This window comes from Saccopteryx bilineata, chromosome 3 (assembly GCF_036850765.1).
Source record: "Saccopteryx bilineata isolate mSacBil1 chromosome 3, mSacBil1_pri_phased_curated, whole genome shotgun sequence".
NCBI lineage: Eukaryota > Metazoa > Chordata > Mammalia > Chiroptera > Emballonuridae > Saccopteryx > Saccopteryx bilineata.
The window spans coordinates 129,343,958-129,362,026 of NC_089492.1; the positions used below are offsets into that span (position 1 = coordinate 129,343,958).

The following is an 18,069-nucleotide window of genomic DNA, read 5'->3' on the forward strand; positions in this document are numbered from 1 at the left end:
GCCCCTCCTGAGGGGTGGGGATTTAAATAAGGTGCCTACAGAGTGGCATGATGCACTGTATGGCAGATAAAGGTCACCCAGCCTGAAACCCACCAGGGGTGGCAGCCTGTGGCACTCACCTTGGTAGCATTGCGGTTTGCATAGTTGACACAAGCATTGTGGCTCTGGTTCAGCCACTGAAAGGCAAGAGGAGAGAGAAGTCAGGGAAAGTGTGTTCACCTCCCTGGAAGCCAGGCCTGAGCCCCAGGAGGCCAGACACCCTCAGAAAGACCTGAGTCACTAGCTCATGGTGGGTCTGTCCATCCCACTATTAGCATGACCAACTGCCTAGTTTGCCCAGGGCTATGCCAGTTAGCACTGCATGTCCCCAGTCCTGGGAAACCTCTCAGCTTCTGGCAAACCAGAACACTGGTTCTGCCCACCACACCAGTCCATGCTAATCCAGAGGCTACCTCTTCCAAAATTGTATCTCCAAACGGGTTCCCCTGCCTCTGCCACATCCATCAGTCTTATTACATAATTACTGGACAGAGGTGGACACTTAGGCCCCTGGAATGCCTGACAGCCCTGAACCTCTTTATAAAATACCCCCACCCAGTGTCCTGCACCACCTGCGTCACCAACACGGGCACTGCTGGGGTTCTGCTCAGGGAAGATGGGCATTTTCTCCTGAAGACAGATGAGTTCTCCCTCTGTCCCCTCTTTCTCTGTAGACACACATACATGCAGCTGCAACTACCGCCAGCCTCAACCAGACTCTCTTCAGGAGCGAGGACCAGGGTCTGCTTCCTTATTCACCTCACTGCCTTGGGGTTGGGGTGGATTTACCTTCCCCACAAATTTGGATGAGGCTGATAGCAAAGAGATGGTGGGCCTTGGGGTCACTGGCCCTGGGACAAGCAGCCAAGAGACAGACTGGGTGGCCACCAACAAGCCATCCAGCTTAGGGCAGCAGCCCAGCCCTCATCACCTCCATGCAAAGGTTAAAGTGGCACAATGGCCCAGGAGCGTCTGGGTAGTTCTGGGTTATGAAGTGGGGTGATCCTCCCTGAAGGGCACGGATGGGAGAGAAGACACTGAGGCAGGGAGTTCTAACCAGTATCTGTTGGGCCCGCCCTCAGCAGCCTGTTTGCCGGGAGACTGTTACCTGCCAGAAGACAGTGGATGCCAGGGTCTGGTTGGGCAAAAGAAGACCGACCACCTGAGAGAGAGAGGAGAGAAAGGCTGAAAAGGGCAAAAGAAATGCCCTACACTTTTGCAAAAAATAAAAAAATAAAAATAAACAGCCACAAATAAGAGCAAGCTGAATCTATACAAACTGATACGGATCATGTGTACACACAGACTGCTGCCCATAGTGAGATTGTGTATGATAAAAAAACCCAAAAAACCAAGTTGCAGAACTGTATTATAGCATAAGGCCACTTTTTAAAGAAAAACATCTTAAATAAAACCATACACATACATATCCCCAAGAATGAAAAAGAAATCAATCTGTAGTGCAGCATGCATCAGGTTACATAGAACTTTCTCACATTCTTCTTAAATATTTGTTTTGTTTTGTTTTTGACAGAGACACAGAGAGAAACAGTGAGAGGGGCAGACAGGAAGGGAGAGAGATGAGAAGCATCAATTCTTCGTTGCAGCTCCTTAGTTCATTCATTGATTGCTTTCTCATATGTGCCTTGACTGAGGAGGGGGGGCTACAGCAGAGCAAGTGACCCCTTGCTTAAGCCAGTGACCTTGGGCTCAAGTCAGCAACCTCGCACTCAAGCTGGTGAGCCCGCACTCAAGCAGGCAACTTTGGGGTTTCGAACCTGGGTCTTCTGTGTCCCAATCCGATGCTCTATCCACTGTGCCACTACCTGGTCAGGCTCTTTTTGACAGCTGAGGTGCATTATTCCCACAAGTGGTGGGGAGGGGAACAACACGACAAACAAACTAAAGAAGCACCTTCTCTTCTACTCCATGAACCGGCTCCTTCACACTCCAGCCATCCAACACGATTTTTGTGAAGATTAGATAAAAAATACCTCAAAGGCCTTAAGTACTTTACAAATATAAGTTGGGGAAATTTATATCTGTTATTGCACCATGTTTAAGCTATTGAATAAAACATGGATGTCTAAGAAATATTTGTTGAATGAATGAATGAATGAATGAATAAGCCGATACACCCATATAGCTAAGCTTGACTACATATGTGTGGATCCATTATTCCCAAAACCTAAATATCACCTAAGACCTAGCTCTGACTTTGTTTTTTGTGTAAAGTCAAGATTAAGTGTCTGATTTTAACAAGTCCAGCCAAACCTTGGACTTCAGGGATCCATGTGTCTCTCAAGTTTACCTTTTGAATGCTTACGTGCAAAATAACATCTACCAAGTACCACTGCATATGGGGAAAAAATGTGCACAACCATCCACATATTGACTTATTTATTATTCCTGTAGATAAAATGGCTCTTTGGCAAGAGTTTCTGTAAGGAGCAAGTATAAACATTCAATTCTATGCAGTAAATCAAATTCTAGACATCCTCAGCAATATTACTAAATCATGTTTTAAAGATTAAAATGTTTTTAAAACAGTGAATATGCACACACATTTATATTTATTGGCCCATATCCGTTTGAATAAAATTATATAATTTTATAACGCCATTCCATAGCTCCCATGAGGAACTATGAGATTTTTCTCTCCCAAAATGAGAGACTCTGTTTTTCTTTGCAATGACAGCTCAGGGTACTGGGGTGGGAATCAGGAGACCTTGGTTTCAGCCTCAGCTCTGTCCCTGTGTGATATCTAGCTGACGATGATATCTAGCTTTCTTACCTGCACAGTAAAGTGGTTAACCTTGGAGGTCTCATCTCAGTATAAATTCTATTCTTAGGTTCCAAGTATCCTGGGGATCACTGGACCACCTTTTAGTGGAGCTGCCAGTCAGGAGCCAGACCATAGAGAGGAAGCTGAGCCTAGAGAGGCCTGAAGCTGGGGACAACGTGAGCCAGCGAGTATGTGTGTGCGCGCACATGCACATGCATATGAGTACACAGGTGCATGTGTGATTGCCTCCCAAAGCCTGAGGAAATGAAAGTAGTTCGCTGTTGAAAGCATATCATCCCCTCTAATCTGTTGGTTTACATAACATGGGTGTGTTATGAACGACACTGTCTTCTCCCCCTTGTTCCCCATTGCACTGCCTGAACTGTGCTTGGGCCACCAGGAGCATGGTAAGATGCAGCCCCTTGGAACTCACTATATTTACCAAACAGCTGTTGTCCAGGACCTTCACAGCTCATCACATCACAGGGTCCCCTTATGATTCAGAAATTGGACTTCTGAGAATCTGGTTTGCACCAGTCTTGCAGATACTGGGCATTTAACTGTGTTCTCTTTGCACTGACTGTTGAGGCCAGATCTCCGTGACCCACATCTGCCAAGTGTATACATCCTCATGGCACGTAATTTGTGTCCAAATTTCACTCCAGACTTTACCATATCCTCCCTTCCCTAAATTTCCTTTTATCTCATTTTCATCTTCATTTGTTTATCTTATGCATGCATTTTTAAAAATATAATTATTGAGTCTTTTCCAAAATAAACCACAGCCCTGAACTAAATCAAACTGGTACCCAGGCTCTACACTACACACACTCGTGGCTTGTCACCAGTGGGTTTCTCACCTTGCTGCCAACTCTAACCAGTGTCCTGTCCCAGCCTCCAGTCCTAATATGAGCCTGATGTCCATGCACCTCTGTTCCTTATGCTTTATTTTATTTTATTTTATTTTATTTTATTTTATTTTAGGGGGGGAGAGAGAAGGGCAGCAGAAGGAGCAGGAAGCATCAACTCCCATAAGCCTGTGCCTGACCAGGGAAGCCCAGGGCCCTCAACTGGTGACCTCAGTGTTCCAGGATGATGCTCCATCCACTGCACCACCGCAGGTCAGGCTTTATGCTTTCTTAAAGAGAATGACTGATTGACTTTGCTAAGCATTTCTCCTTATGCCACTTAGCATGATCCTTATTATAACTCTGGGTCTCAGACAAAATCCAGATTAGTTTCTATATTTTGGAAATGCGATAACTGAAGTTTAGAGACATTTGTTGATCTGCCCAGGGCTTCATAGCAAGCTAGAAAAGGAGTCAGATCTCCTGATTCTGTCTCTCTGAGTTTAGGGGCACCTTCTCTGGTTCATCCCCCTGAGCATAAAGGAAGAATCAGACTCCATGCCCATTTCAAGCAGCACCTGTGCACCAAGTTCTCTGCTGCTCCCAGTGGGGAATATCAGAGGAAAGGAATACAGGGTATCTGACCACAATGAACGACAGCAAACAGGAGAATGTATGAGAAAACCCTTTATAACACCTGGGCAGGAAAATGGCAAGATGGTTTAATCAGGAACTTGGGTGTCTATAAAGTTGATAAGCAATAACATCCAAACAGGAGTCCAGGCAGGGAGAGGCAAGTGTGCTCTGGCCATCCACCAAAGGAGGAAGTAAGATGGTGCTGAGGTGGGCACGTGTCTGTGTTAGCTCACGGGAGCAAGAACAGCTAGCTGAGAGTCTGACCTCACTGAGGAGGAGGTTGGGGAATCAACAGACTGGAGCTCAGAAAGGTAAGATTAGGAGGTAGCAGAACACCACACTGCGTTGACCGAACAGGCCGAAGGGAGCCATGTGAGCTGAGGCAAAGGAAGTGGGGACCCCACTTTCCAGGTCCCTCAAGTCAGGCTGGCGGGGCCAGGAGCACGTGGCGCCAGCCCCATTCCCTATTAGGCAACACGCAGCACCATCTGCACAATCCCAGGAGCAAGAGCAGATATTTTATAACTTCCTTTTTTCTTTTTAAGTCTAAATTAAAAATAAATGTTCCTTCAGCTCTCAGATGTGTATCTCTGGTACAACCTGCCCACATTCCCTCACGCTGCCCTTTCCAGAACATGGCAGGGGAAAGGAGAAAAGAGATGGAGAGAGAGAGGAAGCCAGTCCACCCGGCTTCAATGCCAGTGGATTGCACCTCTTCCAAGAGGGAAACGCTTCAGGCGTGGCCGCGCAGATGGGTGGAGAGAGCCCAGAATGCGGCTGGTACCCGGGAAAGTAGAAAGAAAGCCAACAGCCAGAATTTCCAGCCCAGCCTCCACCCTCTCATGCTGCAGGACCTTGGCCAAATCGCACATCCCATCTTTGCTCTCATTTATAGTTCATAATGTGGCTGGGGTCCCCTCCACAGCTCCCACCCCCTGGAAGCTGTCCTCTATGCACATCTGTCTGCTTTTGCCATTCCCCTTCCCCTTGGATGGCTAGCCCTGGGCTCTGGTCATGAACACTCAGGCTCTGGCTACAGGAAGAACTGGACTCAAATCCAGTTTTTATCGGTTCTATTATTTATCGGAGAAGTGACCACATGCAAGTTACTTGAGTTTTGTGCCTCTGTTTTTTCATCTATTAAATGGGATGATCCAGTATCTCTCTGGATGGTCATGGGAAGAATTCAGCACAGTGTCTGGTATTTGGCAAGTGCTTACTAGGTGTTAGTATTAATTTCTCTCCTCCTACCTCATTCTTTTCCGGTATTTGCTGGTCTCTCCTTTCTCTTAACTCTACAGTCTGCATGACACAATTGAGCATCAGCTTGCCCACATCTTGTCTTTGAACAGGCTTACCCCTCAATGGATCACGAGCTCCTAAAGGTAGAATAAGGGCTTTTCTCTCTGATGTCCCCTGAAGCACTCAGAACAAATATGGGCCCGAACAACACGCTGGAAATACTGCCAACTCATTAAGAACATTAAATAATTATTGGCCAGAAAAAGATCTATGCTGGATTGTGACAATGACAACCATCAGCCATCTCTTCCTTGAGCCTTTTGTTCAAGTCTGAATTGCATGGGGGTGTTTGCCTTTGGAGCAGGTATGCGGATTGAGTTTGGTCCTGATTCTCCACTCTTCCCTGCATCTATACCAGTGGTAGTCAACCTGGTCCCTACCGCCCACTAGTGGGCGTTCCAGCTTCCATGGTGGGCGGTAGCAGAGCAACCAAAGTATAAATAAAAAGATAGATTTAACTATAGTAAGTTGTTTTATAAAGATTTATTCTGCCAAACTTAGCAAAAATCCAACATAAAGTACTTGGTAAGTAATTATTATTATATGCTTTAACTTGCTGTAACTCTACTTTATAAATTTTATCAAGTAAAGTTACTTCCCTACTTTATAAATCACCATTACTGTGGAACTGGTGGGCGGTTAGGAAATTTTACTACTAACAGATACAAAAGTGGGCGGTAGGTATAAAAAGGTTGACTACCCCTGATCTATACCCTTTCCTGCTCTTGGTGTTGCTTAGTCACATGACTTGCTTTGACCAACAGCATGAGGGAGGCAGTGGCAGTGTGCCAGTTCTGAGCCAGGCCTCAGAAGCCTCTTGTGCTTCAGTCACTCTCTGGTGCTTCTAACATTGCTGCCAGGAGGCGTGTCCTGACTAGTGTCCTGGTCCAAGGAGGGTGAGAGACGTGAGCAGCAGAGTGCAGCCTGGGTCAGTTGATCCCCAGTTGATCCCAGACTCTGTAGTTAGAAGCAGAAATGCTTTAGTCAAGCCCAGTCTAGACCAGCTAGACCCCAGATCCCTATAAGTAAATGTGTATGGCTGCCACTAAAATTTTGTAGATATTTGTTGTGCAGCACTATAGTAACAAAGTCTCATTAATAGGGAGGTCACTACATAGGAAGAGTGAATACGCCGTCTCTCCTGGCTCAATATTCTACATCATTTTTAAAATTTTTTTTTAAATTTTATTTATTCATTTTTAGAGAGGAGAGAGAGAGGGAGAGAGAGGAGAGAGAGACAGAGAGAGAGAAGGGGGGAGGAGCTGGAAGCATCAACTCCCATATGTGCCTTGACCAGGCAAACCCAGGGTTTTGAACCAGCGACCTCAGCATTTCTAGGTCGACGCTTTATCCACTGTGCCACCACAGGTCAGGCTGTTCTACACCATTAATGCACCTTGAATTATGTCTTTACTAGTGATGCTGCTTCCTGAGCAACAGCTAGTTTATCCATCCACTCCACCTGGTGACCATTAGTCCAAGCCCGGGGCCACCCTGGAAAGGATGAAAGGTAGTCTGTGCTGCCTTGTCTCAGAACAGGATTGAGATGGGGCCAATCAGTGGTACCCACATGGAAACTGGCTCACAAGAAAAATCACATCTCCCTTCAGGCCTCCTACTTCCAAGTATTCTAACCTCTGCAGAGGATGAGGTCTCAGTCTGGGAGAAAGGCACCACCAAATATCCCAATCTACTTGGCCACAAGGGGGATATGAACAGTGGAACACAAGAACAGGGGACCAAGGCCACTGGTCACAATTCTGTACACTTGTGATACTGGGACTCAGAAAGAGAGACATGAGCAACCTCCACACACACACCCCGGCCACTGTCTATACAAAACTAACTCAAATGATAGGAAAAGAAGATTTTTTAAATTTATTGACTTTAGAGAAAGAGAGGAAGGAGGGAGGAGAAAGAGAGAAACACTGATTTGTTGTCCCACTTATTATGTATTCATTGGTTGATTCTCTTTTCTTTTTTTTGTATTTTTTCTGAAGTGAGAAGTGGGGAGGCAGACAGACTCCCGCATGTGCCCAAATGGGATTAACCCGGCATGCCCACTGCCCATCTGGGGCGTTGCTCCACTGCATCCAGAGCCATCCTCAATGCCTGAGGTGTAGGCCATAAAGCCATCCTCAGCATCCAGGTCAACTTTGCTCCAATGGAGCCTTGGCTGTGGGAAGGGAAGAAAGAGAGAAGAAGGAGAGGGGGAAGGGTGGAGAAGCAGACAGGTGCTTCTCCCATGTGCCCTGACCGGGAATCAAACTCAGGACTTCCACACAGCAGCTGTGAGCCAACCGGCCAGGGCTTCATTGGTTGATTCTTATATGTGCCCTCACTGGGGATCGAACCTGCAACCTTGGCATATTGTGACAATGCTCTAACCAATTGAGCTACCCAGCCAAGGCTTGAAGACTTTTTTTTTATGTTAAAGTGTAGACAATCCAGAGAAAACAGGGTGTGTGTCAAAACAACTGGGTGGTGAAACAAATCAGGGGACAGAGCTATAGGTACAGAATTATCTTGCTTAAGCAAGATAATGATAGAAATAATGTCCTTCTCACCCTCCACCTGTCTCTACTTGGCTAATCATCCTCTAGCTTTTAGCTGAGTTGTCACTTACTTCAGGAAGCCTTCCCCGACCCTCAAGGTGAGGTCACGTCCCCTATCACATGTTCCCCTGCACATTGCCTGCCTTCTTTGCAGCATTCATCTACCTCCATAGTATCTGTTTAAACTGTGTCGATCTCAAGAGCTCCCAGAAGTTTCAGAGCAGCGGGACCATTTGATGTTCACTTCCCACACACCTGGGAGTCCTCACTGGTAAAGCAGCAAACCCCTTCCCTTTGGCACTACCCCCCTTCCCTCCGCACAGACACACTCAATTCCAAATGCTCCTCTCCATTTTTCAAAGACTTGCCAAGAGCCCCGTACTCAACAGCAGGCCTGCTTTTCCCCTCTACTTTGTCTCCATCTTCTGATTTATGTGGCTAATGATCTGAACAGTCACACTTTAGTGCATCAGGGGTGCTGTTATTCAGAGGATCCCAACCAGTTAAAGACAATATCTTTTGTCAAATGAATGTTTGTCCTTGACTGGTCAATCCAGCTGAACTGAGCAACACTTTTTATGTGATATAAACAAGGCCAAAATGGCTGGTGTCATTCATAATGGGGAAAAAATAGGACTGGCTTTATGTGTGTGAAAAAGCAGAGGCTGAGTAAGGAAGGTTGGGAGATGTCCCGAAGGCCCTGGGAATACAGCCAATCCTCATGTAAAGTGGACCTTTGTGGTCCACCCTCCTCCCCAGGTATGAAGGGACTGTAAATACCAGCACCTTCTGAGAAGTGGGGCTTCAAAGTCCACTTGGTCACCTGTGCTACAAAATGAGAGAGCTCAGAGTACAGAGTCCAAGTCCTAAATGGCCCAAGACAAAAACCTGGTATGGATGTAACTCAAGGCCACTAGATTCACTGACCAAAGTGTCAGTCTGCCCTCCTCAGCCCCCCAGCTGGATAGGGGGCAGTGAGGCCTTCAGTTTTGAAATTTCCAGAATGACACAGAGAAGGAGAGAAAGGCAGCCGTGACACGGGGAGCTCAGGGCTGAGGAGGGAGGCACAGAATACCCGGGAGAAGCTCAGGGCCGTGAGAGAAACCCAGCATCTGAGATGCTGCGGTAGCCAAGGCTGTGGGCACAGGCAGGCAGGTGGGGAAATGCAGAGGATGAGATGGGGCCAGAGCACTGGCCCTGCCTTCCCCAGCCACGTGTGCATGGAAATGACAGTGCTGCACACCTCTCAGTGGAAACCTGGGAATAGAACTGCCAATTACAAAAGTGGCTAGATAGCTCAGTTGGTTAGAGCATCATCCTGATACGCCAAGATTGTGGGTTCCATTCCCAGTCAGGACACATACAGGAATCAACCAATGAATGCATAAATAAGTGGAACAACACGTGGATGTTTCTCTCTCTCTCTTCCTCTCTCTAAAACCAATTTTTAAAAAGTGGCTATGGTTGGCGGGGTCCTTCTGCAAAGAACCCGAGGGAGGGAAGCCATGCACTGCACTAGCCTGGGGACCAGCCTTGGGGCACTGGCTTAGCCCCATGCTTATGTATAAATTGGGATCTCTTTGCCACACATCGAAGGGGGAAAAGTTCCCATCTTCAAATGTTAAGCTTAAAATAAGACGCTACATGAGTGCCAGTAGATCTGTGAAATCTGCTGACTAAACTGGCACCAGCCTCTGGGAGAAAACCAGCTCGTTTCTCCTGAGCTCTGGGAGTGAGCAGGGTGGGGGCAGGGTTCCTCTCAGTCTAGGTGGGAACAGTGTAGGGTCAAGCCAGAAGAAGGCAGCTTGAATGTTGCTTCCAGAAGTATCTCAGTCAAGGTACCTGCCAACCTTATTTACCCCTTCCCTTCATCACTCACGACCCAGTTCCTAGTATATCCGCCAGCACCCCCGTCTCTATTTTGGTAAGCATTTAGTGGCATCTGCATGTCTATATTTTTTACCCACTCTATCCCACCAGGGGCTTCCCTAAGGTGTGGACTGGAACCTTCACTCCTGTTCAGACCAGGCATTTGCTGAGATGTTCCGTGCTACCAGGAACCAGGGGGCCTCCGAGGAGCTGTGGCTGGTGGGAGCCAGACCTTGATCAAAGCACCAGAGCTGCGGCCAGCCTCCTTCCACACAAGGCAAGGCAGTGACCTGAGCAGTGAGTGGGACCAGTGTGTCCTCACATTGCTTGTCCAAGTTAACGTACCAAGGAGGAAGCCTACTTTCAGGACCTGGCCTGTAGGCCAGCTGTTCTAATCCTGAACACGGATACTTGGGACTAGGGAGTGGGCCTAGGTGAGCATTGTCACTTTGGCTCTGGCTACTACTAAGGCCCAATGGGAGACACTCAGGCCAAGCTACCAGTTCACCTCAACCACGTGTTCACACAGGATTTCAGAGTCCCAGGCAGCATACCCCACACATTTACTCACCGAGGGACATTTGCTGTAGGCTGGGGCAGTGTTGGTGCTGACAGGATGTTCACAGCATCTACTCCAGCAGTGAGCCCTAGACAATGAGTGGACCAGCACCCAAGTTCACTGGACGCCTACAAGGCTATAATGACCCTGAAATGACTGACCTGTCTTGGGCAGGAAGAAGAGAGAGTGCAAATGTCTGGGGTGCCCTCAATTATACCTTGCGACTAGAGACAGTGCTGGCATCCCTGGGATTAGCAAGTTCCTCTCAGATGGTGGCAGCCATTAATTCTGTAAGGGTCCAGTTGGCCTTTTATGAAGAAATGAGCCCAAAATTCAACTTCTTTGGTTTGGCAAAGAGATGATACTGCCAAATCACGTATTTTTTCAAGTGTTAATAAAATATTTATAAAAAATTTTGAGGGCCCTGGCCTGTTGGCTCAGTGGTAGAGCGTCAGCCTGGCGTGCAGGAGTCCCGGGTTCAACTCCCGGCCAGGGCACACAGGAGAAGCACCCATCTGCTTCTACACCCCTCACCCTCTCCTTCCTCTCTGTCTCTCTCTTCCCCTCCCGCAGCCAAGGCTCCATTGGAGCAAAGTTTGCCCGGGCACTGAGGATGGCTCTGTGGCCTCTGCCTCAGGCACTAGAATGGCTCTGGTTGCAACAGAGCAACGTCCCAGATGGGCAGAGCACCGCCTCCTGGTGGGCATGCCTGGTGGATCCCGGTTGGGCGCATGCGGGAGTCTGTCTGACTGCTTCCCCGTTTCCAGCTTCAGAAAAATACAAAAAATAAAATAAAATAAAATTTTTGAGGCAGATTCCCATTTGCCTACTTATTAACCATTTTTCCTTTCTTTCTAACAGAATCCCTATAATTAGGGATCAACTATAATCCAGCCAAATTCTACATGAAATATAAACAAAACCAATGTGTATATCCTTGAAGAAGATTCCTTAAAGGGAATACTCAGTTGGGAGGTATACCCTTTCACTCCTCCTTTCTCCTCCCTGTACTGTGGACATGATGGCAGGAACTCCAACAACCATTATGGACTGTGAGGTAATTTTGATGATAGAAGAGAGCACTGATAATGGTAGAGAAAACGGAAGTCTGGGTTCCTCACAGCATTGTGGGGATCTGCCTATCTCCAAACTTCTTTGACATGAGAGAGAAAGAAATTAATTTGTTTAGGATACTGTTATTTTGAACTTTTTTATATGTAGGTGGTCCTGATCCTAACTGATATAATCATATACTATGCTACAAAGAAAACCCCACGATTATCTCAAATGGCAGAATTGTAGCGGTCACTCTCTCTGAAAAGAACCAAACAAACTAGAAAATAATAACAAAGTAATACATTTTAAAAAAACCCAGATGGGATTTGAACTGTGTTCTTCTATGTAATTAAGGCTAGAAGACTGAGTTCTGGCCAGAGAGCTCAGTTGGTTAGAGCATTATCCAGAAGTGCAGAGGTTGCCTGTTTGATCCTCGACCAGGGCACATAGAGGAACAGATGTTGTTGTCTCTCTCCCATCCTCTCTCTAAAATCAGTAAGATACACATTAAAAAAACAAACAAATAGGCCCTGGCCGGTTGGCTCAGTGGTAGAGCGTCGGCCTGGCGTGCAGAAGTCCTGGGTTCAATTCCTGGCCAGGGCACACAGGAGAGGTGCCCATTTGCTTCTCCACCCCTCCCCCTCTCCTTCCTCTCTGTCTCTCTCTTCCCCTCCCGCAGCGAGGCTCCATTGGAGCGAGGATGGCCCGGGCGCTGGGGATGGCTCCTTGGCCTCTGCCCCAGGACCTAGAGTGGCTCTGGTTGCAATAGAGCGACGTCCCGGAGGGGCAGAGCATCACCCCCTGGTGGGCAGAGCGTCGCCCCCTGGTGGGCGTGCTGGGTGGATCCCAGTCGGGCGCATGTGGGAGTCTGTCTGTCTCTCCCCGTTTCCAGCTTCAGAAAAAGAAAAAAAATAATAATAAACAAAAACAACGTTAGCCTGACGTGTGGTGGCGCAGTGGATAAAAGTGTTGACCTGGAATGCTTAAGTTGCTGATTTGAAACCCCAGGCTTACCCAGTCAAGACATATATGAGAAGCAACTACTATGAGTTGATACTTCCTGCTCCTCCCCTTCTCTCTCTCTTTCTCTCCTCTCTCTCTAAAATTAAAAAAGAAAAACCTAGACGATTAAATTCTCTGGTTAAAAACTATAATTTCAAAATTATTGAAAAATAAAAACAGAGATCACTATATAAAATAATATATTAGATATAGCCAGGTTCTAGATATACTCAAAAGAAAAGTCACAGCCCTAAGTACCTTTTATCAGGAGGAAAAAACGAGAAAAAATAAGTATTAAAGGCAAAAAATAGAAAAATAAACTTAACTACAAACAAATAAAAGAGGCCAAAGGATATTATAAAAAGAAAAATAAGTTAGTAAACAAAAACAAAAGAAATGACAAATTTATCTAAGAGCTATTTCTTAGATACAAGTCTTACAAGTCCAGTCATATTAATAAAGGAGATGGAGGTGAGAACTTGGGACAAGACTCAATATCGATCCAAGGAAAAATCTTTTGTGTGTGTGTGTGTGTGTGTGTGTGTGTGTGTGTGTGAGAGAGAGAGAGACAGACAGACAGACAGGAAGTGAGAGAGACGAGAAGCATCAAGTCTTCATTGTGGCACCTTAGTTGTTCATTGATTGCGCTCTCACATGTACCTTGACGGGGGGGGGGGCTACAGCAGAGTGAGTGACCCCTTGCTCAAGCCAGCAACCTTGGCCTCAAGCCAGTGACCTCTGAGATCAAGCCAGCAACCATGGTGTCATATCTATGATCCCACGCTCAAGCTAGAGACCCCACGCTCAAGCCAGAGGAGCCCATGCTCAAGCGGCAACCTTGGGGTTTTGAACCTGAGTCCTCTGCATCCCAGTCCGACGCTCTGTCCACTGAGCCACCACCTGGTCAGGCAAGGAAAAATCATTAAAAACATCAATATTCAAAATTTTCTACAACAAAGACACCAGAGAGTACAAGAGAAAGAGCTGGAAGAAGAAATTTACAACATAAAAATTCAAAAGATTAGTATCCAAAATATATAAAGAACTCTTACAAATAATTAGGAAAATACGGCCAATGGAAGAATGGACAAAGGATATGAACAGGACGTTCACAGAAGACAAAATACAAATGGCCAATAAATACTTGAAAAGAAGCACAATCTTGCCTGACCAGGAGGTGGCGCAATGGACAGAGCATCGAATTGGGATGCAGAGGACCCAGGTTCAAAACCCCAACGTCACCGGCTTCAGCTCAGGCTCATCTGGCTTGAGCCCAGGGTCACTGGCTTGAGCTTGGGATCACAGACATGACGCCATGGTGGCTGGCTTGAGCCCAAAGGTCACTGGCTTGAAGCCCAAGGTCGCTGGCTTGAGGCCAAGGATGCTGGCTTGAGCAAGGGGTCACTCTCTCTGCTATAGCCCCCCCCCCCCATCAAGGCACATATAAGAAAGCAATCAATGAACAACTAAGGTGCTACAATGAAGAACTGATGCTTCTCACCTCTTTCCCTTCCTGTCTGTCCCTATCTGTCCCTCTTTCTGTTTCTCTTTTTCTCTCTGTCTCTGTCACACACACACACACACACACACACACAAAAGCACAATCTTCAGGGAAATAAAAAATGAAAACCATAAGAGATGCTACTTTTCTCCCCTAAGACTGGCCAAAAAACAAACAAACAAACAAAAAACCCACTAAAAATATGAATGCCAGTATTTCAAAGGTATGATGAAATCTATCCTTTCTAAAGGGTAATTTGGCAATAGCTATCAAAAATTTAAATGTAGATACATAGCCATTTACACAGCAAATTATCAAGAATGGGTCTTTGAGAAATCATACTTCTACAAAAAAAAAGCATGAAAATGATTTTTCACAATACTGTACTTTTATTTCTGATTAGCAAATAATCAGACACAACTGAAACTCATCATTAGGGAAGACTGCCGCGGACCAGCATGGCTAGAAATTCTGGGTCTTGAGGGAGAACAGTGTGGAATTAAGAAAATAGACTCATTGAGAAAAGAGGATGGGATCAGGAGGCCTCTTCAATGCTAATGGAAATATCCAAGAGAGGGACAGCCCCCCCATTTGCTTTATTATATAGCCATATGCAAATAAGGAAGTCTTTGATACAAAGTCACACATCTGAGGCAAAAACAGGAACTCTCTTAAGGCATAAACAGGAATCCCCCCACCATGCATAAGTGAAATCAACCAGCATCTGAACAAACAAAGGGTGAGAGGAAGGGCATGTAAATTGCTTCCAGCAACTTAAGGAAGCAAGTGAAGTGGGGCTATGGGATGAGTGCAAATACTCAGCTTCATAGCCAATATGGAGGTGAGGGGAGGGAGAACTTAGCCTTTTGCTAAGCCTCGAATTTACAAAGGCTTTTTGCCACTTGCAGTCTACCACAGAAGACTACAATTCAGCAGGAAAAACAAATGAATGAGTGAATGAATTAAGCAGATCTTTATTTAGGCAAACTGCTATGTATAATCAGCTAATTGTAGGTAAATAAATAATATAGTTATAGTTTAACATCATTTTAATAGTTTAAATGATGATTCACACATATGCAAATACATAGAAAAAAACCTGAAAGTTCACACCCAACTTCTAAGAGAGCTCGCTTCTGGGAGCAGATTTTGGGTTGAGGGTTGTCAGAGGAAATTTTAGTACTTTTTATTGTATTGTTTGAATTCTGAGCTGAGAGAACATATTCATGTATTACTTGCATAACTTTTAAAATAGTCTTTAAATAATTCTTGGTGGTAATTTGGAATTCCAAGAACATATTCATGTATTACTTGTATAATTTTATAAAACATACAGAGAAGAAAAATTTAATCCTGAGGATATTTCTGAATTCTGAAGATAAAGAGGGAAAATACCAAAGGATCCCAAGGGGAGGGGGGAAAGTTTACTTATAATGGAAGAGAGAATCAGGCATGAGAGGGGGAAAAATACATTTCCAGGAGGACTCACAAAGTGTATTGCCCAAACACTCTGAATATTATCCAAAGAGGGACTTTAGCCTAATAAAGAAAACACTCATTCACTCTCTCTCTCTCTCTCTCTCTCTCTCTCTCACACACACACACACACACACGAGATGCCTAAATAATTGTTAAATTTACTATACCTGCTAAGTAGTTTTAAACTTTCCCAGAAATGTGTCCATTTCTTCTAAGTCTTCAGATTTATTGCCCTAGATTGTTCAATGCATTCTGATCTTTTAAACTTCTATTGTATCTGTAGGTATTATACTTTTATATAAATATTATTTATTTGCATCTTCTCTCTTTTTTCTTGCTCATGGCCAGAAATGTCTATTTAAGTAGTCCTACATAGAAGCTAGGAATTTACTGTCAATATTAAAAAAACAATTGCACAAGGTTATCCACTCTTGTACTATTCATATTGGCAAAACTTGGGGATTAACCTAAATGTTCATATATAGAAAATTAGCTGGACAAATTATGGTACTTACACATAGTAGGCTACTATGTAGCTATTAAAGATAAAAGAACGAGGAGATCTCTATAAACTGATACATCATGATTTCTAGGGTATGTCATTAAGCAAAAAAGAAAAAAAAATACTGTGTAAAAGTTTTATAGTTTGCTTATTTTTACAAAAGAAATACGAAGAATAAAATTATTTACTTACAGAGGATGAGTGGGAAGGAGGTAGAAAGGATAGAGGAAACTTTTATTATGAGTTTTTATATACCTTTAACTTTTGAACTATGTTGATATTTTATATATTTCCAAAAATAAATCAGCAAGAATGGATAACTGAAGTTGAACGACAACAGAAACAAATAAACCTAACAGTACAGCAAATAAATAACATAAACATATGAGAAGAAAAAGATTCAAAAACTTCTAAACATGGTTGTCAGATTCTCATTCAGGGAGAAGGGCCCATAAATATGGAATGAAGGAGGGAAGAACTCTGAAATGTTGGATTGGAATTAGAGGTATTAGTACAAACTCATGATGTTTAAAAAGTTGTACCTCCTAACGCTATCTGCAAAGATGGCCTAGCAACAATGACACTTTGGTAACAATGAGCACACCCAGAATCCAAATTTTGGTTTCTAAATACCTTTACCCTATAAAAGGAACCAGTGCTCTTTGGAGAAATGAATGATTCTAGGACTGGGGTAGAGAAACTACAGGATGAGTCTGGAATATCCAGAAAGTATTGAAGTACTCAAAGAGTAAGAAGTACATGTCAAATAGGCAGAGAAACTGCTTTAAAGGGTTCTATTGGTCAAATTTAGCACAATTTGTATATAAAAATGAGTAATGACAGGAGTAAATTATTACCCACTGAACAGAAAAAATACACACTTTATTTACATAAGAGTACCAACTGTTAAACATAGAAGGAATGATATATAGGAAACTTTGAGACTAGGTAAATCCTGTTCCCATCAGTTTTTCACCCAGTGGTTTTAACATTTGCTGGTCATTCTTGTCTGTTTCCCATTTTAGGCTAATATGAAGAAAGGTACTATAGACACTCACATATGGATCTTTGTGTGGACATGTGTATTCATTTTTTTTGAAGCAAATACATAAAGGTAGGATTGCTGGCTTACATTGTAAGTGTATGTTTAACTTTATAAGAGACTACAATACAATTTTACACATACACCTGCCCGGATCCTGATTCTAGGATCATACACTGTATTTAGTTCTTATCTCTTTATTCTTTTAGGAATAATTAAAGAGAAATGAGAATATATACGTCCTATAAAAAGACTTACACAATCATGTTCAAAACCGCACTGTTTGTTGTGAACGCCAAACTGGAAACAACTCAAATTTTCACCAATAGTAGGGTAGATAAAGACATTTCAATTTGTTATACCAATGTAATCTTATGCAGCAATGAAAAACAAATACTACATAGAACAATACAGACAAATCTTATAATTTTTGGTAAAAGAACCCAAAGGCCAAAAAAAAGACATACTGATGATTCAATTTATATAAAGCTCAAAATAGGCTAAATGAGAATATAGTGAAGAAAGTCAGAAAAGTAGTTTCCTGTGGTGTGGGGGTAGTGACAGAGGTTTCTGAGATGATGATGACGCTCTAAACCTTTACCTAAGTGAGGTTTACTTGGATGAGCTCACTCTGTGAAACTATTTATTTAGAGACAGGAACACTGATCAGTTCCTGTATGTGCCCTGACCGGGGATGGAACCGGCAATCTCTGCACCTCGGAAAGACGCTCTAACCAACCAAGCCATCCGGCCGAGACTGTGCATACATTTATGATGAACGTACCTCTCTGTACATTCGTTTCACTCCCCTATAAAAAAAATTAGGAGTAAATTTAACCTTGATTCTAAAACTGAACAAAAAGAAGATGAAATCCTTTTTGAGTAATTCAAAAC

The 18,069-nt window shown here is 44.2% G+C and overlaps 1 protein-coding gene across 2 annotated transcripts in view; it reads right to left on the reverse strand.

The window, feature by feature from the left end:
* Positions 1 to 18,069, reverse strand: part of SFXN5 (sideroflexin 5) — a 118,172-nt gene that overhangs the window by 56,113 nt on the left and 43,990 nt on the right. For both annotated transcript variants that reach the window (XM_066267383.1, XM_066267382.1), the window contains exons 7-8: positions 1,148 to 1,201; positions 120 to 176 (exon numbers count right to left, since the gene is read on the reverse strand). In XM_066267383.1, the coding sequence (XP_066123480.1) occupies positions 120 to 176; positions 1,148 to 1,201 (111 nt within the window). The remainder of the gene's footprint in view (positions 1 to 119; positions 177 to 1,147; positions 1,202 to 18,069) is intronic.